Raw genomic sequence first — 26,416 nt, forward strand, 5'->3', positions numbered from 1 at the left:
CGAGTGACTCGATGATTTTTCGGTATTTTCGAGACTCGGGATTGATGTTTTTAGTATCGGATAAAAGAGACTTTTGAGACGTAAGTAAGTTAATGAAACAGTATGTACTATAACCTACAACCATTGTTTATTTTGGTTACATGGACATGACCATGACAACACTGTAGAGTAGAGCTCTGTGGAGAAAAACGGTGGTAATAAAATCAGGCCCTCTATATCTGAATTTAAAGTTTTTTTCACCCCAACGATTAAAAAAAATTATAGTTTGAGCGAACTTGATTAAAATGTCATGATTTGATTGCCTAAACGCCCATATGTATAGAAACTTACTTTTGAAACAGTTTCGAAAGTCTCGGTTTTCCGGTATGTTTGAACCGCGCCGAGTCTCGATTTTTTTCCCGGAACGCGGAAATGCAGACTGAAAGTCCTAGTATTGACAAGCATCCCTATTGATATTGACAATAACATTTTTTGACATTAGACATTTTAGAGGCACTTCCAAATCGAGGAAATGTCATGTCAATTATTATTTTCAGATACTTAAAACACGTAGTTCTCCGGTTCCTAACAGCCAGGGAACTAGAAGCTCGCCAGTTGACCCGCGCACTCTCTGTTCTGCTAAGACTCACTGCACACGAGGAGGCTCTACTTCGCTCCGCTCTCCCTCCACGTACCGGTCTCTCTTCGTGGTTCCCTTCACTTAATAATACTTGATCTTAAAGCTGGTATCAGTGAGAATTTTAGTTATCCTAATACCGGAAACTTTGAATTCAGATGTATTCAGCTTCAGTATTTGGTAAACAAATGATTTTATTCCGAAATGGTAGACATTCATAAAATGACTATAAAAACCTATTTAAATATTGGAGTTATCGTGCACATTTTAACTTATATTTGTTTGATTTGACCATTGTCAAATTTATTTTCGTTTTGCAAAAATTATCATTATTAATTTATCGTGTTAAATTACAGTTAATTGTAACTGTAACATTATATTAAGTAACTATCATTATGTTAAAAATGCATCGTTTTTATTGTTTATGAATAAGTTTTTAGAGAACGACTGTTGTTCTATAGAATTTTAAAATGTGATTTTTTGTACATTTCTTAAGTATCCTAACGTTCGACGCTAAAACTTTATAGACTTAGATTTGATATAATTATTATTTACTTACTATAAAGTAATGTTAGTATTAACGTGCAATAAGTATTGTACTTTTATTTTTATTAGTACATATTTTTGAAGAACAATATTGTATTTAGGTGTATTGGGATGAAGCGGACGGTAAAGAACGTTGCCTTAATAGTCGCTAGTCATTGTTTCATACGTTTTTCACTTAAATTAAGCATAGTAGTCCGCGTAGCTTAATCATTCCTGGGTCATTTACAAATATTATTGTGTACATGGTACAGTTTATAAATGCTTAATTTCTGGTAAGGAAGTTCTGTGCGCGATGGCGCAATATATTTTGTACTAGACGCCGCGTACGTCGTTGCTTGTGCCGAAAGCAAAACTGTTCGACAATCGTATCTAAGGATGCTGAGAATTCTGATAATCTTTCCTCTTTTTTCATATCTGGTAACTTTCAGGTTAGTTTTCTCTATTATTTTTTGTATGATACTGAGTGACTGGACGACCAAATCGTACGCCTGGTGGTAAGCGACACGCCTGCCCATAACAGTTGCAGTGCCACTCAGAGCTTTAAATCGCAAAGATTTGAGGGGCACTGCTACTGAGACATAAGTTGACAAGTCCCATATGCCTGTAATTTCACCAGCACCTTTACCCTTCAAATCCGAAACAAAGTAATGGTGACATTTCTGCTTGGAGGTAGAAATAGGTAAGGTGGCAGTACTTGCCCGGACGAACTCTTTCACAAGGAGCTCTGCTGCTATTAAATATAATTTCGGTGGCAATTTTGTTGTTGTTTAAGTATTCGCATATATTATCGTGAAATATTAAATAATATTTCATGTTTACTACACTCGAATATTAAAAAGTATTTTATGACAATATTCTACAATATTTAAATAATAAAAATTGCCACCAAAATTAATTACTAACCTGGAAATTACCCATCTACTGACAATTCACTGCAAATAGAGCCTAGTAAAGTAATGGCACTGTATATTAATAATAGGGTCATTTAAGAATGTAACACCCATTACAGGTTCAGGTGACTTGACTTATTTTTCTTACAAAATACATATTTATTTTGCAGTGATATGTATACTTGTTTTTTAGCATTAGACAGAAAGTCATTTTGAGTCTTTTATCAAGTGCAATTCATTCGGTTATTTTGTAAGAAAAGCAATTACGTAAATGCTGTAAAACAAAATTCTCAAATGGTAGCAAAAAAAGTAAAGTACGTTTATGTAATTTTTTTAAATATAAAATTTACTAAATATTAAATGAACAGCTTATACTATAAAAGACTTGTACGTTCCCAAACACTAAACGCATCTGTTTTTATAAAATTATAACATATTATCGTGTCATTTGTCATCAATTCTCCCGATGTTTTCCTTTGCTGTAATTTGCTGCCTAAAAAAAGTTTACTAGCACTGCCTCTATTGTTTACGTTTTTCTAATTAAAAAAACCAAGTCGACGAAACAGTTGGATATTCGGATGCTTTTATGCTTGTATTTTAACTACATAAGATATTGGCACATTGTACATTTTAAGGGGGAATATGACAACTGGATCCCAGTACTGTGAACAGTTATAAGTGTCAAATTAAGTGCAGTGCAGTGGCGCGACAGCTGCGCGTCTGTAGCGGTTCAATAATTTTTAGTTTACTAATTGTGACTGAAAGCGACGCGCGTGTCACGACAGTGGCGCTGTTACTGTTCATTAATATTGTGTAAAAATTAGCAGTGGCGCCACTTTAGCGCTTTTTTAGGCGTCTAATTTGAACCTAAACGATTGTACGATGGTTTCGGCAAAAATATATTGTCATCGCCTGATAATCACTCTTTACAAGAAACGAGTTTGAGAAAGTAAGGCATCGATTTGCGATTGTATGTAATATTTGAATTAACTTTTATCACTTTTTTATTATTCGAATTTAGAATAATAAAAAAGTGATATGAAATGTAGAATGTGATACGAAATCAGTCTCCAACATTTGTATATACAATCCATTTTTTGCATTTGAGTAACTTTGTGCTTTAAGATACGAGTTTGAGAAAGTAAGACGACGAAATACCATTTTAAACGTTTATTTTTCTTCAATTTTATATTTAATAAATTAGTCAATCCCAATGTAGCGGGTTTTCGATACAATAGCCCATTTATGTTAGCGAGCCACCGAATTGTAGATAAATAAGCTTCCGATTATCCGACCACTAGTGATAAGCAAACACAGAGCATTGTAATACGTCACTGGGTTTACAAATTTGACCGTATCTACGTAACGGGTGTTACATCAACAAGTAGACAAAATAGAAATCGACTGTAAATACTTCAATATAACTAAGAATAAAACGACACTGCCTTTTTGGTACACCCATTTTGACGATGCGGACCCCATAAATTCCACATGTTTGTAATAACTCCCTTTAATTATAAAATACACATCCTATAGATTGCATTAAAGTTATCAATTGAGGGCATAATTTGTAATAGCATTATTATTATTATTATTGATACAAAGATCGTACAACCTAAAGAAAAAATCCTTCGATCTAATTACACTCGAACCAACGTCTGTTGCCACAACGGGGCCACAGCTCTTATCAACTGAAAACAAACTCGGTCTCTAGTGAGTTAGTAAGAGCGGTGGCCTCATTGTTCAACAGACGCTGGTTGCTCAATCTGTATCAATAATAATAATAATAAAATAGTGGAGTATTTTCACTAAAAATATATGAATATCACGGTAATAAAAACGTCCATGATATTCAATAAAATAATATAATAGCGTTGTTCCACCATTCCCGTTGTGCAGTCAAGAGCGTATCTAAAAGTCTAATGAGTATTGAGTATCAGTTTGAACGGTTCTTATCGTAAGCCTCATTGAATTTAAATCTTAAGTGCCAAACGTGACGCGTTTTCGAAGTCACGGACGAACAAGTCGTGCGCCTGGTTTTAAGCGACACGCTTGTCCATAAAAGTTGCAATGCCACCCAGAACTTTAAATCGCAAAGATCTGAGGGACACTACCACTGCGCCTGTTACCCTGAGACATAAGTTCACATGTGCCTGTAATTTCACCAGCACGGTAAGGCCTTTCAAAATCGGAATGCATTATACACATACTTGCCGACTAAAATAAGTAAGATGGCAGTACTTCCCTGGTCGAAATGTTTCTCAAGGACTCTTATTGCTACTAAAAAATAAAACAAAATATTAAAAAAACCGTATCATGTGTACTACTTACTACTTTTAAGGCTTTTTAACATTAAATGATGACCCCGGTCTTACAGTACCTTTGATTTTCAAGTTCACGTTGTAGTTATTTAAAATCCACTACACGGAATGCTTAAAATAGAAGTAGCTTTTACTTTACTTTTGAGTGCCGCGGGAATGGTCATTTAACAATAATTTGTAATCTTATAGATAAAAGTTTATACAAAGATCTGTCGTGTATCGAGTCTAGTCTAGCTTATGGTTGCTGTAGTGTGTAAAAGAAAATACTTGTAAAGTTATTTAAGTATGTACAATGTATTTTATTTCTAGAAAAAATATTTTTCACAGTTTCAGTAGTGTGACACTATTACGTACTTAATTACAGCAAAAATCTCGATTTACATCCGCAAGAAAAACACAATGAACGTTTCATATCAATGAAACTTACTCTTGTGCTGCTAAGTTGGCGCACGGTTCGCATTAAGCACGACTGCAATCAACCTCGTATGTGTGAGAAAATATCGTGTATCATGAGTTGTACAAAGTTGTCTAATACCAAAGCCACAAAAGATGTGTTCCAGGTACAAATAATATTTCAATATTTTGACATGACGACCCCTAGACAATGTGTGTTATTTCTATGTCTTAGTGTCAAGCAAGAAAACCCCATATGGGGTAACAATCAATTGAGGCTGTCCAAAATTAAGCGGTATACCTAATTTTTGCAAACTCTGCTGTAGTGTGTGACAACAAATTTTATTTTCAGTTACATTAAAAAGATGTTAAAATTATTTTTGTTAATTTGTATTATATTTTTTGATTTGCAATTATCACAGATGTGTTGATATTCTGTAGATTATAAATTTGAATATTTATAGTGTTTCATTGTATACTTGTTACTGTTGTGTTGTTGTTAGGAGAAGCAGGAGAAACTGTTTTGCTAGATCAAATGGTTTAGATATTATATAACGGTCATATATGCTTACCTTAGGCTCAATTTGTATTGCGAGGGAAGGGAACGAAAGCGAGTTTTAAAAACGATATCGAAATCGGATCACCCTTGCCGTGTAAATGATCTAGACTGAACTCTGAACACCTAGTAATGGCTCAAGACGTTTCATTCACGGTAATTCTGCTCGAGCACTCGCGGAAATGTTCGAGCGTTCCCGCAGAGGTGGATTTCGCTTCCGTTCAGCTGCAAGGTATACCTATTGAGGTAAACGGTCATTGAAATTGAAACGCATAAATATTTTGTTCGCTTTTATTTACACCTTACATTCAAGTAATTTTGTTTGGGAGCATATTTCCTAACGGCGTTTCTAAACTACAGTGCGATTCATCACAAGGCACCAAAATCTAAATGGAAATTGCACTCTAAACAGTGATCGTCAATTTAAATAAGCCTGAACAGTTTTATTTATTACCATAATAATTTTACTCCATAGTCCCCGTGCTTAATCCAATTAACAATAAACAAACAAATAGGAACTCAACAAAAGTGCATTTATAGAGAACAAACTTCTTACAAGACTAGATGGTGGAATGTTATCTACAGTATATAGGGTGCCCTAGATACGGTACTTTAGTACCTTATCATTTTTCCTACCTATACGAGAATTTAATATTCACATACAAGCGTCAAGTCAATGTTGGTTAGGTTACGTTAGGTACCACAATTTGCTAAAATTCCAAAAAGACTAAATAAATACAAGAATTCGCTTTTATAGAATTTTGCTTTGGTGATTTCCAAGTACGTGACTTAACCGTAATCGACTGTATTGCGCTATTATAACAAATTGTCTAGATCCTAGATTTAATATCACAATCTAGGGCACCCTGTACGTCTACTTACAGTAGGTATATTTGATTCTATAACTATCTACCTGCTTGGCGTTCGCTGACAATCTACATTTGTATCTTGTTAATATTGCTTATCGTTAAAATGTCAAAGTCTTGCTAAGTGTATCTTAAGTCCCTCTCGGTTATTGTTAGGACAAACTTAACATTAGTCTTATATTTTTAATAATTGGAGACGTTTATTCAATTTTTAAGGGCCCATTGACACTGGAAGCGCGGTGCTCAATTGCAGTGCAAAATTTTACGTGTTTTAACTTTATCGAGATAAAGAGAGGAAATGAGGACTCCACTATGCTTCCAGTACGAATTTATCCTTATATATGAGCTTAATTTTTCGGTACTTAATTATAAATTTGAATTAAATAGTGCTATAGAAAAAGTTTTACAGAAGGATTAATTCTGAAACGATAAATTCAAACGAGACTATGTCAATAATTTTCAATTATAATTGAAAAGTTAATTTAATATAAACCCTAATAATTGTTTCATATAGTGCGATATTGACTTTATTCATGTGTTTCACTCGGTTTTAAAACTTCCAAAGATTTGTTGAAAGTTTTAAAACAAAGTCAATAAATATAGATCGCATCATTACACATTAATTTAGTACGGTGAGCCATAGCTAAAGCTATAAAAGCTGTCAAAATTCTTTGAAGAATTGTACCTTATATTCAGACACAATACAGTACAAATTTGAACAAATAAAATGACAGTTTGTTTAACCTTGATGTGTGGCTGAGGGCACCTACTTTATGTTACTACGGATTCTAGATCTTCCCTTAGACCTCGGCGTTTTTAGTGTATTTAAATAACATCGTTTTGAGCTTCCCTGTGACATATATATTATACTACTGTATAACGAGGTGAACAGAAACTCCGGTAGAAATAAACTAAATTAATTAATGAAAAATCTTTATGTGCCAGAGAGAACATGCTACATAAACTATATTATAATGTTATGTAGCCGCGAACGCAGCCAGCGTTTTATAAATGCGAAAATTTGACATAATCAGCTTAGTATAATACAAGTATGGTAATTCTATACAAACGTAGCAGCGAATGTGTGCGTCCGTACACGGACGCGCTGGTTCGATTGCATGGAGTTACTATACTATGTAATCAGTTTACTTGTATTAACCCCGCGTTTGTATTCATCCCGTGTGACAGTACTTATTCCTTAAGAGCCCACCAATTGTTACAGTACCCTAACCCCATAATATAATTATTTTTAGACCACTTGTAGGTACAGCAATGAGTCCAAATGTATCTTTTTTAATGTTACCTAAACAGCGTGTTTCAAAAAGATAAAGATTTTTTTTACCTTTTTTGAAATAACCTGTAATTACGGTAATTTTATTGAGCTTTTACTATTTCTTATTATTTCGCAACCGACTTTTTCAGATTTCCCGGAAAGTTAGATTTTTTTATGTAGTCGATTGCGCCTAAGTTTTCACCGACAATTTCATGCGGATTTTGCTACACCGATATAGGCTTAAGAAACTTGATGATACCGTAAAAATTTGTATTCAGCAAGCGACAATTTTTCAAAACACGCATAACTTGCAAAGTTGTGATCCTCGATAACAAAATTAACAATCATAATTCAACCCGGAAGTTGAAAACCCCGGACTTTAAAATCAACACGCTTGGAAAAAAATTCAGGTGTAAAATCTCGAAGTGTTTGGATTTAAATACCATACCATTATATTTTAAATTCTCCTGACAAAAATCGTTGCCTACGGTGTTGTGACTAAATATTTTCGAAATAGCGGTTTTTGACAAATCAGGTCCTTATTTAATTACGAGTACAGTCTAAATTATTAAACTTAAAAAATCTAATTGCACCCCTGTCGTGTAAGCAGATGCGAAGAACTCGATTATCTGTATTAGCACAACAGCTGCGTAATATATATGTAAAAAAATGTGTTTTTACAACAAAACAGTAACGGTGTATATTTTAAAATGTACAATATTTGTCGCTAAACGAATACTCATTTATAGGTATTTACAAGTGTTTCCGCCTATGAACCAGCAGAGGGCGCTTATAGCTTGACGCGGCCGTTGCAGATGTCTGTGAAGAGCTGTGCTGTGATGGGCACGAACTCCTTGCCCTGTCTGAAGTACAACGGGTCCTTGATCACGTCAGGGTCGAAACCCTCCTTCTGATACTGCAGCTTCTTTAGTTTGAAGGTACCTATAAGGTAAAAATACGAACCATAAATGTAACATGAAAAAGGTTCAAGATTATTGGAAAACTGAGCTATTTACAAATTCGTAACTGAGGCTGTACACACGTGTGTATGTATACATTCGAATCTAAAATATTGACTTCCGATTTAAATTGTAGAGTATTGACTGATTCTTTATTTTAAATCTATTTAAAAAAATATTTTAAGAGACCTGAAACGTTCGGGCGTTTATGTCGGCCTCGATATAAGATAGATCGCCATATAAGATGGTCAGTTTGGCAAGTTCACTAAAGTCAGAGGAGAGCAAACATTGTTATATATTTGCTGTAGTGACGATTGCAAACACTTTTTGGTATTCACAGAATCTTACGATAAAATAAGTTGACCCGTCAGGCGCTCGAATTGCAGCGAATGGCTTAAAAGTAGTAATGGTCGGAATATCGCATTGTTATTTTTACGATCTTATTGGGTCTCTGTCAATGCCTCTGTGCCCCATTTTTATTATTATTATACTACCCAAGGGCCCTGGCTCAAAGGTGGGCGTGGTCCCAAGTTAGGTTACGTTAGCTTATATAGAAGAAGAAGAGATAGAGTCCCTTGAAATTGTTTAGTTTAATAAGCTTTTAAGCTTAGTGAAACATATAATTGATGTTAAACGTGACGAGATGGGAATATTTACTTTTTTATGGTTTATTTCCTCTACACATGGAAAATACACTCATATATTGTAATAGACTATTTAAATGTCATATTTCTTGGAAAAGAATGGTGACCGTACTGGGCAACTAAACCTGTAGGTATTACAACTCAAACTAGGAGTCGAAGTGACCGCCATGACCGAAGACGGTCGGATAAATATTATTACTATAGATATTATTAAACAATTAGACACTAACCTGTCATATCAATATCATTCATAATGCGTAAGAAGAGCGGCCGCGCGTACGCCGGCAGCGAGTTGTCGATCTCCTTCGCCAGTCTGGTCATGTCCACATCGCGCTTCGGATCTGCGATCGCTGCCATACCCACTCGCCCTTCGGTCTGAGGGATCTTTTAGAGGAAAAAAAAGACGCTTTGATGGTGAATTGTCAAAATGCCATAATTAATAACAAAACAAAAATAAAAAGTAACTGTTTTAGATACAAATAGTGGCATTTTTAATTGGCAACGTTACGAAGTGTTTTAAAAAATCCAGAAATCTTGACATGCTAAATGTTGCGTGATGCGACATGGTGAATAAGTGTTATTATTATTAACTGAAATAAAGCTAAACTATACACAAACGTATACAGTTCTTCGGTTTCCGATACATTGTTTCATTCCAATACCAAAAGCAATTCTTTTGGTATTGGAATGAAACAATGTATCGGATTGAAATCGCGTGCATTTGCTTTTCAAACTTTATTTGTATCGGGTTCTTTACAGTCTGAGTCTAGTGTTCGAAAAAACCAAATATATAATTATCATGATGCGATTTAGATACGAAAAAATGGATTTTTGTTTTGTCGACATATTTCTGACATTCAATTACAATATGTCTCTATAGGTTAGTTATTTATTATTATTATTATTTATTAAGGTTTTGGCAAAGCCATTAGCCTAAACATGAAGTTTAATTATGTTTCTGTAAATATGGCCGCCACAAAGAGGATAGGCAATTTGAGGCGGCGTGTTTGGATTGACTCAGGATTCCTTAAAACGGGCCGTTACGGGTATTCTAGTTCGAGATTCGTATAATTTCGCGTTTTAATCTTCAATTAAGGCACAATAGCACTATCCTATTCCACTTTAAACTAGATTTCACAAAATAATTGAAAATCAAAATAAAAACGAAACTTTTCCCTCCAAAAGGTCCAGAGCGAATTCCTATAGGTTAGTTTCAATTTCATAGACAACATAAAAAAAATTTATACTTGTACAGGTCATCCACGTCTTCAGCCTTAGAGGATGGAAAAAAATAAAGGAAAGGAGTCCTAACTACACAGCCCTGCACACTGCCCTATCTAAACAGTTTTATTTTGTTATGTTTGTAATTTGTATACTTTACTGTGATTAACTAAATAAAATTACTTATATAATTGTAATAACATTATCGATAATCATAAAACCAGATATAATTTTAATAATAGGTAAGTTTATTTGCCTAAAACATGGTATAGCAGAAGATGTAGCAAGAAATAGTGTCAGTACAAACATTTTATATTACATAACCATACATATATTAAACTACCACAACAATAAAAATGTCACAACAAATGGTCACAAGTTATAAATTGAATTTGCCAAGAATGTTGTATAATGTTAAGAGTTGTCAGTGGGGAAAAATCGGAAACGAGTGGATGGTTTTAAGGAACTGAGAATAGCAATGTCTCTTGTTTACTCAAAATTAAATATAAAATGATTTACCAATAAATACGTCGATGGAATTGCATTATCATGTAATCTCATCGAGTATATAACCAGTACGCAACAATAGAGACGAAATGTCATTTAATTTGAAAACTATTCTGCCATATCATAACTGTGACAACTGCGCTCCGATTGGCTAGCGCGAGTTCGAAACAATTGACGAGTGTCGTCAACTGTTTCACTTCAAATCGACCAGTTAACTTGAGCTTTGCTATAATGGACGAAAATTGCAAAATTACATATTTAATATTTAATTACCGACGAAATGTGATTCCGTTTGTTTTGTAATTAGATGTTTTGCTGTTTTTCCCACACCACCGAATAGAACAGCACGGCATTGTTCAGCAGATGCAAACTTGTACAAACTTACCGAAACACCATAAACGATGCAACTTTTTTGATTCAAAGCCGGCTCCATGGCGTCCTCTACTTCCGCAGTAGCAACGTTCTCCCCCTTCCACTTGTAAGTGTCCCCGGTGCGGTCGCGGAAGTACAAGTAGCCAAAATCGTCGGCGACCAGGATGTCGCCGCTCACGAAGGCTGCGTCGCCTTTGCAGAAAACATCGCGGACTAATTTCTTGTTGCTGTCGTTCTGAAAGCCGTAAACACCATTTGTTAGCAGTTTTTTTTGGGTCGTGTAAAAATTGAGCTGGCTGAGATATCATTTTTCCAATGTTATAATCTTGTGAATCTTTTCTTGGTGCCTACTAGAATAACTTCTACTACTGGCACTTGTTTAGACAACATTTATACTAACGCCGTACCTAGTAATCAATCTATTATAAATAAATTAACTTCTGATCACTGCGGTCAATTGGCCACTTTTAATATAACTGTGACAAAATGCCAAAAAAGGATATCACATGTGTTCCGATAAATAATGGTCGACTTAAAGCTTATAGAAATAATGTAATGCTTAAACTAACTAAACTTCCATACGTTAACGATCCCAATAAATTGTACAATTCAGTTTTCAACATAGTCAAAAGTGAACGTGATAACGTTTTTAGGTCCAAAATCATAACTATTAAAATTCATTGAAATTTAGTGATTGGGCGACTGTGGGAATTCACAAAATTAGACAAAGACTATATGATCTTTACGATGAAAGGACTTATAACACTAGTAACAGTTTTAATGATTTTGTTAGGAAATATTCCAAAATGTTTAAACGTGTTTGTGTTACAGCCAAAGCAATGTTTATAAATAATAAAATAAAAAGCAGCGCGAATGTAGTAAAAACGACTTGGAATATTATAAACAGCGAAACTCGAAGGGTCAAACCTCGTAACTTAGATTTTCAACTAAGATTTAATGACAAAATTGTAAACACCGACGCAGAAGTTGCTAAAATATTTGAATTTTTTTTTACTGACATTCCAATTTTGACTTCTAAGTCGTTAAATTCATCTTTCACCACCGCTGAATCCTTACTAAAAGAAAATAATGCGGTTAGTATCACTAATTTAAGGTTCCGTCATGTATTTCCAAACGATATTGTTAAAGCCTTTAAGTCTATAAACATAAAAAATACTGCTGATCTTGATGGTCTTTCAGTCAGAGTAATTAGTTATATAGTTGATAGTATTGCGCCTTACTTAGCCTGTGTCTTTAATAAATGTGTTGTTCCTGACTTTATGAAGCAAAGTAAAGTTATTCCACTTTTCAAATCTGGTAGTATTTCTGACCCCACCAATTTCAGACCTATATCAATACTACCAACTCTCAGTAAAATATTTGAAAAAATTATTCTAAATCAGATGTGTGCACATTTTTATAGTAATAACTTAATGTTTCGCTAAACAATTTGGTTTCACTCGGGGTCGCTCTACAACCGATGCTATTGGTGTATTCTGTGACCTTTCCAAAGCTTTTGATTGTGTGCACCATGATACATTGGTCAGGAAACTTCGCCATTATGGTGTGGCGGGACGTGATCTCGACCTTCTTAAATCGTATTTGCGTGGAAGGGTACAGAGAGTCGATGTTAACGGTACGAGATCATCAGGGTCTGCAATTAGCATGGGTGTCCCTCAAGGTTCAATTCTAGGCCCATTTTTGTTTTTAGTTTATATTAATGACTTATTTAGCCTTATGGAGGGTATAAAACATGAGATAGTATTGTTTGCTGATGATACTTCCTTATTATTTAAAGTTAAAAGGCACACCAATGTTCCTACGACGATGTGAACAATGCTATATCTAAAGTAGTTGACTGGTTTGCTGTTAATAACCTACTTCTTAATGAGAAAAAAACAAATTGTGTGAAATTTACATTACCCAAATTTAGAGAGTCGGTTACAAACATTGTAGTTAGAAACGAAAAATTGAATCTTGTGGATACAGTTGTATTTCTAGGTATAACGTTAGATGCTAAATTGCAATGGGGTCCCCATATAAGTAGGTTATCAAAACAACTAGGCTCTGCAGTGTACGCGATTAAAAAAATTAGGAAACTTTCAGACGTCGAAACCGCTAGATTGGTTTACTTCAGCTACTTTCACAGTCTAATGACATACGGCATTTTGCTTTGGGGTAATGCCGCCGATATCAATAGAATCTTTGTCCTGCAGAAACGTGCAGTTAGGGCAATTTACAATCTGGGCCCCAGAGTATCTTTGAGAGATAAGTTTAAGGAAATTAACATTCTTACACTAGCCTCACAGTGCATTTATGAAAATATAATTTATGTTAAAAGGAATAGTAATTTCTTTATGAAATATAGTGACAGACATAACATTAATACGAGGAATAGAAATAAACTAGCTTTTCTTGATAGTCGTCTTTACAAAGTCAAAAAATCATTTAAGGGACAATGTATACGCTTCTATAACAAGATTCCGGTTGATATACAAAATTTGCCTTTCACGAGGTTTAAAAGTATAGTGAAACAAAAACTTTATACTCAAGGTTATTATACAACTTCTGCGTACTTGGATGACAAAAATCCGTGGTAGTAAGTAACACGTTTAGCTCATGGAGGTAGTCTCGATCGCTAATGTTTCAAATAAAAAAAAAATATTGTAAATGTTATTTACAAAGAGCAACCCCTAGAGTTTCTTGCTCATTCTTCTCAGGGGAATCTGCCATACGAATGACCGGTAGAGTTTAACCATTGTGACGATTTCAAGTGTAATAATGCTTACCTATGAAATAAAGATTATTTTGAATTTGAATTTGAATTTGAGATGAAATGAATTCTTTTTGAAATATAAACACGGACCGCAGGAGCAGAAAATGGAATTGTAAAAATAAAGTTACCTTGTCAACGTATCCATGGTACTCCCTCGAAGCGTTGCCTTGGGCGATTAGCCCGATAAACATGCCCGGTTCGTCTGAAAAAGTTATATTTTAAAGTCAACTTCAAATTGTTTGACATTGTGAGAGTGATTTTTTTATTTAGTTCACGACTTGAAATATTTACTTTTTATTTCATTTTAATAATACCTTTATTACATTTATATAATCGCAGTGTCTCAAAAACCTGGTTTTGTACATACATATAATAAGCTCATATTACATACATTACACGGTACCTTTAGTTTCTCATAACATTCGAACAATATATTACTACAAAAAAGGAAAAGAATAAAAAAAAACACAGATTTTGCCCTTTTTGCGAGACACCACATAGGTACAATTCGCGAAATATGGATAATACGGGAGACCCTAAAATGGTAAAATGGTCACACCTTTAGACCTTTCGACATCTTGTTCGTATTCGTGTGTGGATCCAATTTACTGAGCGACTGATTCTATTTAAGCAGTGCGATAATTCTATCCATCAATATGTACAACTTTTATAATGGGACACCATCAAAATGTTAAAACAAAATATATCACCTGATATTTATTACATAACTAATAACTTACTAGGTAAGCACCGAATGCAGTAACCATCGACTCCTCGCACGAGATTGCCCTGCTCATCCGATTTCACCAGCGCGATGGGGTGCAAACTGGTGGGCACCAGCTTCGGCAAGAAGCCCACGGCTCCCACTGTGTTGTCCACGTTAACTGGAAATATTTAATATATGTATGATTGAATTGAAATATTAAGTACTTCTACGAATTTTTGTGTCTTTTAAATACAGTTTAGAGTTGATACTGACTTTAACTGTTGGCAGCGCTCCCTTCTTCCACTAACCTTGGTCACCGCCGTTCTTTTTTCTTTTGAGGAAAGATTTATTGGAGGCCAAAGTGATTTTATCAATTTGGTCGATGCTCTTAGTCATTGCTCATAATAAACAATACTAATAGCCGACGTAATTATTTCTACAATAACGTCCATTTAATATCATTGCTCGTAACATATACGTATGTACGTATAGGTACGATCACTTCCCTTTATATTATTATAAATTGTTTGATCATAATTTTGTATTTTTTTTTGTGTTGTATGTGTTATGTCTATATGTCTGTGGCTATATCTATTCATAACTTGAAGTTTATTTATCATAGACCCATACATACTTTTCTTTCTTCCGTGTTGTGTATTGTGCATCAGATTGTCTGTTTACCTACTTTTTGTTTTATTTAATGTATATTTAGGGGACTATGGGTTTATTTATAAGTTAATTTTAAAATATGTATTTTTTTTTGAGGTACTGTTTGTACCTCAATAAATTAAAAAAAAATTACTCTATCGTACTTCTTTGATCAAATTTTTCATCATCTCGCCAATATCAAGAGTCAGTAGTATGTGCTAAATTTTCTTTTACACATGATAGGCAAAGGGATGTAACCCCTTACAAATTGAGTTTAATAGCAGTAGAGCTCCTTATGAAGGAGTTCATCCAGTAAAGTACTGCCATCTTACCTATATCTGCGCGCAGTAAAGTTAGCATTACTGCTTTCCGGTTTTGAAGGGCAAGGGTGCTGGTGAAATTACAGGCACATGGGCCATTTCAACTTATGTCTCAAGGTACAGAGGTAGTGCACTTGCAACTGTTATGGACAGGCGTGTCGTTTACCATTAAAATACACACATCAAAAGTGTCTAGGGATCAAGTACGTTTAAGAGTATTGCTGCAATTAGGGTTAATTATATTAACTTTTTTGTATCGCTATTGATACTTTTTAGTGAGTTTTAACATTTAAATAAGGAATATTGTTTAAAATTCGATAATAAGAAGAAAATCGATTGTCAATGTGGTTTTGTATAAAAATGAGTTATAGCGTTTTGACAAAATCATTACAATATCTGCATCGGAACCGAAACAATTTACATTATTATGGAGAGACGACATCGTTCAACCCGAGAAGTGATGATGCGAGCCGTCGGAATGTTGGAAGCTGGTTCCAGGCAACGTGCTGTGGCTTTCACTCTTAACACTACACAGAGCGTCATAAGTCGCCTCTGGACGCGCTATCGCATGACGGGCAGCGTGGCCGAGCGACATGGAGGACGATCTCGCATCACGACTCGCAGACAGGACCGGTATATCCAAAATACTGCTCGACGGAATCGTACCATGAGCGCCACGATGTTGGTTACGAGGCTCCACAGCTCCTCAGGCTTGCTAATAAGCGATCAAACAATCCGAAATCGTTTACGTGAAGTGGGTCTGCGATCCCGAAGGCCGCTCAGAGTTCCACCTATTGCACCCTGCAATCGCAGGACCCGTTTACGATGGGCTCGCGAACACAGAAACTGGGAGGAAGAAGACTGGCGCTATGTGTGCTTTTCGGATGAATCCCGCTTCGGTATGAGACCGGATACAAGACGTACTCGAGTTTGGAGAACATCTGGACGTCATGAACGTTTGAGATATTGTCAGGAAGTTCATCCATATGGTGGGGGATCAATAATGATATGGGCCGGTATTTGGATCGGCGGAAGAACCGATCTCATTTGGATCAGGGGTAACCTCAATGCTCAAGTTTACGCAGAGAGAATTATTTCAGATGTTATCATCCCTTTGCGAGGCCAGTTGGGTGATTCATTTCAACTAATGCATGACAACGCACGTCCACACACGGCTAGAGTCGTAACACGCATTCTTGCCGAAGCTCGTATCAACGTTCTGCCGTGGCCTGCTCAATCGCCAGACCTCAATCCAATTGAGCACGCATGGGATATGCTTCAAAGAAGAGCTGTGCCGAGTATGCATACCGTACATACTCTACAACAATATTTTGACTTGTTACAAAACACATGGGCGGCCATTCCTCAAAGCGATTTTGATGAACTCATCTTAAGCATGCCAAATCGCTGTAATTGTGTGATTCGTGTTAATGGTGGAAATACAGATTATTAATTTTCTTATCTTTACAATAAAAATGAGCAAAATCATCATTTTCGCCATTTTTTTGTCATTTAATTGACGCCGTTAATTTGAGTTTTTTCCCACAATTTGCAAAAACATCAATTTTAGTTTATTTTAATTAAATATAGGGGTAAGCGGTTAAATAAAACATAAGCATTAAAGTAAGAAGTCGTCCTGGAAGACTGGATTTGGTAAATATTGCTTAAATAATTTTTATTTCAAAAATATTCACTTGATCCCTAGACACTTTTGATGTGTGTAGTTAACCCGTTCATGGACAGAGTACTTTAGTTACACACAAAAATGTCACTACTTTTTACCGTTGATTCAATATAAAATATTCAATGTATTTACATTGATTTTTGTCAGTACATTGTTGTTCTTTATGGAGAAGCACTAGGCGGTAACTACAAAGCAAGCGCTTGGAAATCACACGATAAAGCCCGTAGTTGGTTTTTCTAAGATCCACATGGCGAAACGGGTAACTCGTGTTTATCATATTCTGATAGGTATTTAATTTTACAGTAAACGCCGCTACTATCCATGGACGGGTTAATTTACGATATGCAGAAAAGCTATTTGCTGATAAGGTAGCTACTTCCTGATAAGGAAGTAACTTTCTTATCAGCAAATAACTTAATTTGTCCATTTAGGTAATCTTGGGTCATTAGCACAATAAGTGGCAACAACAGTCCATAATGTTATCGATACAGCAAACAAAATTAAGGAGCCGTAAACATTCGATACAGGGTACACTTTCGTTAAATAACAATAGGCGTGAAAGAGAAAGAAAAAATACTTACTGATATTTGCGTTGCCTTCGGTTGCTCCATATATTTCGTTTATCTGTATCACTTTGAACCTAAACAAAGAGTTATCGTTATTCATGAATTCGACCGCGACACCATTACCGAAACGACCTCACACACAACCTAATGACAAGTCGCACATTGTATTTAAAATTCAAACGATTTCAAATAGTTTCGTTGTAAAAGAGATTTATTGATTGATTTTGACATAATAAATTTCCTGTTTTCTTTAATTACAGCGTGACACACACAGAGAACGGGTGCGGGTCGGGCGCTTGTAGGGTCGGGAGTTCGGTGGGTGTAATTCCATGTATTTACATGGACGACAACACACTTCGCGCGGGCGCGGGATGGCCGCAGGTCGGGTCGCATACACCCGCCGTACTCTCGACCCGACATGCACCCGACCCGCACCCACTATCATGTGTTTCATGCCGACGATTATTATATTTAATTAATGACATAACAGAGTAACGCTTCGCTACAAAAATAATTTACTACATTCTTCCTTAGTGTAATTATATACGTTTTCTCTATGTTTTTGTTTAATACGTATTTTTCACCACTGCTGGAATGAATAGGAAAATCCGATTTCCATAGGAAATATTAGAGAAAATTACAAAATATTTTGAACAAATAGTAAGACTCTGCTGGTAAATGTTTAATGGGTAAAATGTTATAACAAATAAATAAAATTCAACGGCTATTTACTAAAACACAAGTATGTATAATATGCAGGCAGCTGATCTTACTAAGTCCAGAGCGGAAATGCTCTTTCAGAATTGTAATATGGTCTAAAGTTCATACCTATCAACGAACTGCTGCCAGACAGCGGGCCTCATGCCGTTGCCTACCATGATGCGGACGTTGTGAATCGACTCCTCGGGCCGCGGCGGCTGTGCCAGCAAGTACCGGCACATCTCGCCTATGTACTGTGCTACCTGAACAATTATGAACATCATTATTATAATACTTACGAAAAAAACTGCCAGTAGGCTACAATATCTCCAAATTTTTTATTGTTAATTGTATCGTTCGTTCTTTACGTAGCATTTAAAAACAAAATTACGGCTTATTACTTAAAAAAAATACTTTGAAAATATTACTTTGAAAAGGAAGGACAGCTTATTTTTTTTTAAAGTTGTCGCATGAAAATGAATGATTTGTCACAAAAATGCGATGGCCTTTTAACGTACAAAAGACATCAACGAAATCACATTCCAGAATGTGATAGGCTTGTACAACCGTACTTATCTTAAACGACGTAATATACATTTTTATATACATACAGATGATACAGCGAAACAAGATCTACAACCCCTTATAAGCAGTTTTGTTTTATTTAGTTTCAATTTTATCGTTAAGTAAGATCAGCGTAATTGAAATTAAAAATAAAATTTTGGTGCTCTATCCCGAAAGTTACCAAAATGAGAATAGGTTGTTTATGAGAAGGAGGGCAGCGTAGTATCAAAGTTATAAAATGATTAATGTTTATTTTATATCAAACAAAAGTTAACAATGAACGGTGATTTGTTACAGCCGGATTAGACTTACTGTAGCATTAAACTTGATACAGTCCTTCCAATAATTTGAAGCTGAGAACTTTGTACGCAGGATGGTGGGTATACCATCAACAAGGGCGGCGCCGGTCCCTACCACGCCACCCGCCGTGTGGTATAGGGGCAGAGTGTTGTACAGCCGGTCCTTCTTATTCAAACCCAGCATATGCACTGTTGCTACCACCACCAGCAGATACCTGTAACAATATATATATGTAACAATATTTAAATTACCTGTATCTAAAATCAAGCTTCTTTGGTACACCAATGAAATAAGAGCTTTTTAATAATTTTGAAAACAGTTTAAGTCTCAACAAGATGTAGTCATGCATTTCCCAGCACTTACTTAGAATTCGGTAGTAGCGCCGCTTTAGGCATTCCAGTTGTTCCAGAGGTGTAAATATAAAGCAGGGTATCTTTGTATTGTGGTTTATCGGTGACGACCGGGTAGGTAGAGGGCTGCTTCTTCATCTCTTCGCCCAAGTCCACTACACCTGGAGCCTTGTCGCCGTATAACTGGAATAACTTGAGGTCTTCTGGCAGTTGGCTGCGTATTTCTGCTATGGCTGGTAGGAAAAATGTTACATTTTTTATTGCGTTTTATACAATATTATTCTTAACATGGTATGAAACGGTCTTATTTTTATGTAAAATCTTTCGCTCATTAGAGGCACATTACCTCAACGTTTTCTGTTTACAATATTAATAAAAGTTAATGACGTTTTACTTTTCGGAAATGGAAGGATTGAGTGAGCACTTAAAAAAAAATTATTCAAAAACAATCCACAACGTTGGTTTCACTTCATCACTTATAACTTTTTCTAGAATTGTCCTAATTTAATTCTATTAGTTGGTTTGTATTAAATCGTTTCTTTTGAAAGTGTGTGGAATGTGTGAACATAAGATCTGTTATTAAAAACGATAATTTCACAAAACTACGACTAAAACTAGTATACAAATATTACATGCAAACTTATCATTTTTCTGGATCTCATAGGCCCTCTATGAGAATAAGTTATTTATCTTTTGTTTTATTTTCTAAATAGAACAATTGTTTTAGAACTTCTACGAAATGACTAGAATATTTTATAAACTTTCTTGAGACGGTGCCCACAATGCACACACACGTTATTAATATTGTATGAGCAATCCTGTATAGGCTTTCATTTACGGCAACGTAAAGTAAAAGTGCTTATTAATTATCTATGTCTACTTTTTAATAAAAAATTAGACGTTTATTTTTTATATTTATTATTAGCCCGACTTAACAGGCTGCTGGGTATGGGTTTTCCTCCATCCAATACGATCGATCACCCATTGGTGAGACTAGTACAGGACTTGAGTCGTAAATGTACGACTCACAACTTTGACGACGTGTCACGTTTCTATGACCATTTCTTGGCCACCATTCGGTTGTTCCTTTACACCATCTGTCTTCACAACGCCTCGCAAAATGTCCTGCCTAGCTCCAGTTCGTTATCCGATCTCCTAATATGTACTGGGCTTTAGTTCGTCTTCGGATTTCGGAACTCGGAACTGTGTATATGTTTGAGCCGAGCATGACTTGCTACACATAGCATATTTACACAAGCGAAACATACACATGTGAATACTGTCCTTGCAATTATAGTTTGTTAGGTATATAATAGTTACTTATGTTTTCTCTAACTTCACTTTATTCTTCACTTCACTTAATTTATTAGAAATTAATGATTTAAATGAATTGTTTAAATAACAGACTTTGTATTGCTAAGTTGTGAATTAAGAATATAAATTTGATTTAAAAAGCTGTAAAGTTGAAAATAAATAATAAACTTTCATTGTGTACATATAAATTATGCTATATTTTTATATTACTGAACACACCATTACATTAAAAGTTTGGACATGAACGTTCTAAAGTTGTAGTTAAGAACTCGAGACTAAGTTCCTGTAACCTGTAATATATATTATGCTATTACTGCCTTAGACAGTCACCACCTAATCGACATGGAACCGTATTAAGCTGGTAGGAAAAAGCTTTATGTTTGTGTTATACGAACGAAAAAGATGTTGTGCGTTTCGCATCTGTGATCCGAGTGAAAGCGAAACGAGCAACCCCATTTGCGCTTTTATTATATATATATAAATTTTTTATAGATATAAAACTTTTTCTGACTTGCTCAAGCCGATAAGTGTGGTGGTCCTTTAATTGTGTGGCGTGATTTCTTTACATGTATTGAAAAACCCGCATAAAGCGACCGGTATGTGGTTAATTAAACGTCGTACACATTTATAATAACTTCGGAGTACCTACTTATGTATTTTTTTTTCTCTACCCCTTACAATGTATTTTAGTCCAAGGTAACTTTGTTTATTTAAGAAGAACCAATTGGCATATAAGACGTAAAACTATAACAGGGGTCATTATGTAATGAACTGTATTTAAGTCTAAAATTTTATTATTGATTACTTTCATAATCACAATAGAAAATATTAAAATAATGACAGGATGATGAAGTAATTTACATTGACTGAATACAATCATACGTATTTTTTAAAATAAATAAGGTTATTATTTTTTAACAACAAACAGGAACACGTAATTATATATACATATATCTAGCAAAAAGCGAGGTTTTTATTTGTTTTTGTTTAGGAACTTTTATCCGATTGTATATAAAACATTCCATACCATTTTAAACTATAAAATAGAAGTATGGACGGCTCAGCTGGATAACCGATTCAACAAACAAAAACAGTATTTTTCCCGTATCGTATGAGGTCAGTCCAGGATATAATTTAAAGCACTTAATGATGTTCAGTTACTCTGCAGGTCTATTACCAACGCCATCTATTGCTCGTACCGGGCATATTCAAATAACTGGCACATCTGTATTTTTCCGTACTCCGCATCTTTGTCATTAAAAGAGCAAAACTTTATAAAGGACGGGGTCTTAGGACTATGAAACTAAGGCCCAGCGCCTACTGACGGGACGACACCGCGTGGAACTTTTAGAAACGATGACGATAACCATTAATGTTATGAAATTATAGTTGAAATTTTAATTGTTATAGTCGTAGCTAAAAAAAGCTTAGGGATGTCGAGTCGGAAGCCTTCGGGATGCTTAGGCAGGGTTACGAAGGTTATTCACCCACAATTTTCTTCATGGAATGTGGTTAGCTTCTTCTTCAGCAACACTACCATTTAAAATATATAACTGGTAATAATCCAGCTTAAAACGTTAGGACTGATCTGATCAGGCGCGAACACGATGTCGCGACGGTATGCTTCGGCATCTTAATAGTCGTTAGTATGCACTCGCTGTAGGAATGTCGAAGAATTATGTGTCATGCCGTCCGGCAATGGGCGCCCGGTCTAACACTTTACCTTGTTCTTCAAGTCTAGGTAAACGAAGCGACTAACACTAAATTGCGGATTCAAAATATCTTTTTATCAAGATATTATATCGTAATACTCGTTCCACATTATTATTTCAATTTCTATTTCAGTGAAATTTCGAGTCGCATGGTATAGTACTCGTACATTCAAATCTAGTCTTTATTTACTCGTGTTATAATAATGTGAAATAAACTTGAAACATTTGCGGTTTGTGTTAGTCAACAAGATATTACGTTTCAGCTGATACAGATATATATATATACCTATTACTTATTGTGTGTTATTAAGTAATTCAACAACTATAAAAATATGCTTAGACTAATACAGTTGCATATCCATCAGCACATTTAGTGAGTCTTGTTCAGTATTTTCTATCCACAGGTGACAAAGAAAACGAAAAAGATCTTAAAATCGTATCCTTGGTATAAATAAAGCCACATACGTGAAAAGTGCTTTTATCACGCGAAAGTCTAAACTACTACGAACTAGGTACATAAAACGAATTGATACTTCCGACGTATAAGTTGTTATAGGGGAAACGTGTACCAGATGATCCCCTTAACGGAGAATGTGGTAGATCAAAAGATATACAGCTTAAAGCAGATGTAAAAGCGTTGAATGATAGAAAAATTATCTATTTACGTGTTGTCTTACTAAAAACGGACACCGGGGTATCCAAGATGATCCTAAGCGTATGGGCAACATGATCCAGGGAATCACCTTGCCTCTATTTAGGAAAATTTCTAGGTTTTGGTAGAAACAAATGACAACAACTTTTTAGACTTTACAAAGTCCTCACTTATGTAATCTAGGTATATGAAACAACAGTTACGGAACTTCGAGAACAAATAATCGTAATTATTTATATCTTACAGGTACCTAAGGGTGGGCGATATTTTTTTTTAGGCAAGTTGCTATCCATCCTCGTCTCCATATCTTTAATGTACTTTTTACGAGCTCGATTTCCTGTTTAACACATCTGATGAAAACAGTTTTTTTTTCAACTAAATATTTCATTGCACTGACCGATCCTTTATTTTTACCTTTAGCCCATTGACTTACAAATAAATGGACGACGGGTCTAATACAAAAACCACGAAAAAAATGTCCCAAGTCAACCTATTCGAAATTTAAATTGTAATGTCATCGCAGTATCGCGCTGTCAGTAGAACAAATGAAGACTAAAGCGGAGTGTCGCGCTCTGTATACGATTTTAGCGCCTTACAGTGCGGACACTTTTTAGCGCGGACCCGACGTCCATATAATTGTAAGTCAATGCTTTAGCCCGTCTTTTTAATGATATAACGCGTACCTACTGCTAACTATTTACTTGCCGATCTATGTGGCGTCCTACTTTTTACGCCCCTAGTTCTTTAGATCATAGTCTTCCGACCACCCACCACGAATGGTTTTTCTTTTACAATTACGCGGCCTGGTCTAAAACAAGAAAAAGCATTTATATTTGTTATTAAAGGAGATCGATCATGTAAATGAAATTCAGTCTTCTACTATTTTATTCGTATCGCTATCTATTTAATTAAGAGGTTATAGCAATCAGAAAAAAATACACATTAAAAATAGTCCGTTAACAATATATGTATACAGTACAAAATGATCTCCACGGATTATCTCGTACACCAAAACTATAATCATCTTGCCCCAATTTACTTATTTTTCGGCAAAATAACATGTATGCTATCTACTGGTACCACATCATTAAGTAAATGGAGCATTATACAAAGCCACCAACACAAAAATCTTAGCAATTGATTGCTTAGAATGGAAGTTGTCTAACGTTTTAATCAACTTTACCTTAGATCAAACTCACACAATTTTTGTTCTTTTCCACAAAAATGAACTCGTCACATATTGAGGCCTACATTTTACTGAAGAAAATATCTAGATAACGTTGCTATATAGTTTCGTTACAATTGAAAAGGATCATCTTACCTCCAAGGATCATCTCGTACACCTTTCCCCTAAGTTAAAATACCTGCCATTTTTTTAACTTTTTAAGTATGCATATGCATATTGTAGGTTCCATATTTAAAAGTAAAGAAATTTCTTTGCTTTCAAACAATGAACCTATAACATAATAAAAAAAGAATATATTTAAGTTAAAAAGCAAAAAATTACTTACAACAACTTACGTGGAAGGTGTCGAAAATATGCACCAGTATGTAAAATTTTTGTAATTCTCTTAAAAAAGCATAAATAGTTATCGACTAATTATGTTTGTAGAATCTTAAAGCCTTGTCTCAAAATTGTGTCACTTTGTTTGCGAAATGATGGCGCTGGTGCTGAGATTTAATATCATCTTGGTAACTAATCAGTATTTTTATTTATATAATACTAAATGACGGGACGAACAAGTCGTAAGCCTGGTGAAGCGACACGCCTGTCCATAACAGTTGCAGTGCCACAATTTCACCAGCACCTTTATACCCTTCGAAACCGGAACGCAGAAGTAGGTAAGAAGGCAGTATTTCCCCGGACGAACGAAAGTATTCAATATTTAAGATTGATTGTATTGAATATTATGATGTTATACTCGTTCAGCTATAATTCATTTATTTCTGTGAAATTTCTCCACGTTTATAACAAACAAGTGGAGTAATTATACTGTTTATTAACTCAAAGATCGAACACTAAGGAAAATTCCGTCGATCTGACAGGACTCGACTCTCCGTCTGGTTTGCAACTCTCTAGGGAAATACTGTACTAACAGAGCTACAGATCGCGTCAGCAGACCGTACGAATTTTTCGCCACCTATGAGAAATCTATGAAAAATTGAATTTTTCCTTGTGTTCAACCTTTGTATTAGTAACTAATCAGTATTTAATTAAAAAGATATTCATAAGTATTTATTTAATGAGCCTATTGTGTTTCACAATAGAAAAGGCAAAGGTGTCTACCCTCTCGACCTACATAGCTCCCGGTTTAAAAATGCGTCATTACATAATTTATATATTTTTTACGATACCAAGTGACGGGACGAACAAGTCATGCGCCTGTTGGTAAGCGACACGCTGGTTCATATCATCAGAGCTTTAAACCCTAAAGATCTGAGGGGTACTGCCATCGCGCCCGTCAGACAAGTCCCATGTACCTGTAATTTCACCAGCTTCCTTGCCTGTATTGTTCAAAATAAAATAATGCTGGAACACCGTCTTTATTTACTTAATTTAATCAATATAACGATTTCTAGTGTAATTTGCTTACCTACGAAATAATGATTATTTGAATTTGAGTTTGGTCGTTTAGAAAGTCACCGCATCTGTGATGTTTGTTTAATTCAATTGTAGGCACAATAGGTTAATCAATAGTGTTTGACATGTTGTTTGGTTATAAACCCGTCGTGGCTGTAGATGATTGCGAACGGATTTTTAATACAGGTAAAACAGATTTTTAATACAGGTAAAACAATATATAAGTCTTGATGGTTATCAGAAAACTAGGTTTAGTTTTCTGCCCCCTTTGAATTTGAACCCGTGATGATGCGACCTCTTTCATCGTCATCTCACCTTTTTATCACCATCTTCTCTGGTTGCTGCCCCTTACTTTTGAAATTTTGAATCGTTCCCTAATT

At 35.1% G+C, this 26,416-nt stretch overlaps 2 protein-coding genes across 5 annotated transcripts in view; one reads left to right on the top strand and one right to left on the bottom strand.

Moving 5' to 3' along the window:
• LOC113236378 (golgin subfamily A member 1-like) overlaps positions 1-1,166 on the top strand; it is a 31,576-nt gene extending 30,410 nt beyond the window's left edge. For 3 of the 4 annotated variants that reach the window (XM_026472410.1, XM_026472431.1, XM_026472417.1), the window contains one exon: positions 537-1,166. In XM_026472410.1, coding sequence (XP_026328195.1) covers positions 537-714 — 178 coding nt within the window. In that variant the 3' untranslated portion in view covers positions 715-1,166. The remainder of the gene's footprint in view (positions 1-536) is intronic. The other variant, XM_026472424.1, reaches the window with a different exon arrangement.
• Positions 1,167-6,157: 4,991 nt separating this feature from the next.
• LOC113233431 (long-chain fatty acid transport protein 4-like) overlaps positions 6,158-26,416 on the bottom strand; it is a 111,053-nt gene continuing 90,794 nt past the window's right edge. The window contains exons 4-12 of the mRNA XM_026468562.1: positions 19,791-20,010; positions 19,440-19,641; positions 18,693-18,826; positions 17,880-17,938; positions 14,681-14,824; positions 14,069-14,142; positions 11,178-11,399; positions 9,295-9,448; positions 6,158-8,403 (exon numbers count right to left, since the gene is read on the bottom strand). Coding sequence (XP_026324347.1) covers positions 8,252-8,403; positions 9,295-9,448; positions 11,178-11,399; positions 14,069-14,142; positions 14,681-14,824; positions 17,880-17,938; positions 18,693-18,826; positions 19,440-19,641; positions 19,791-20,010 — 1,361 coding nt within the window. The 3' untranslated portion in view covers positions 6,158-8,251. The remainder of the gene's footprint in view (positions 8,404-9,294; positions 9,449-11,177; positions 11,400-14,068; positions 14,143-14,680; positions 14,825-17,879; positions 17,939-18,692; positions 18,827-19,439; positions 19,642-19,790; positions 20,011-26,416) is intronic.

This window comes from Hyposmocoma kahamanoa, unplaced genomic scaffold, assembly GCF_003589595.1.
Source record: "Hyposmocoma kahamanoa isolate Upper Pololo Valley unplaced genomic scaffold, ASM358959v1 102, whole genome shotgun sequence".
Classification (NCBI taxonomy): Eukaryota; Metazoa; Arthropoda; class Insecta; order Lepidoptera; family Cosmopterigidae; genus Hyposmocoma; species Hyposmocoma kahamanoa.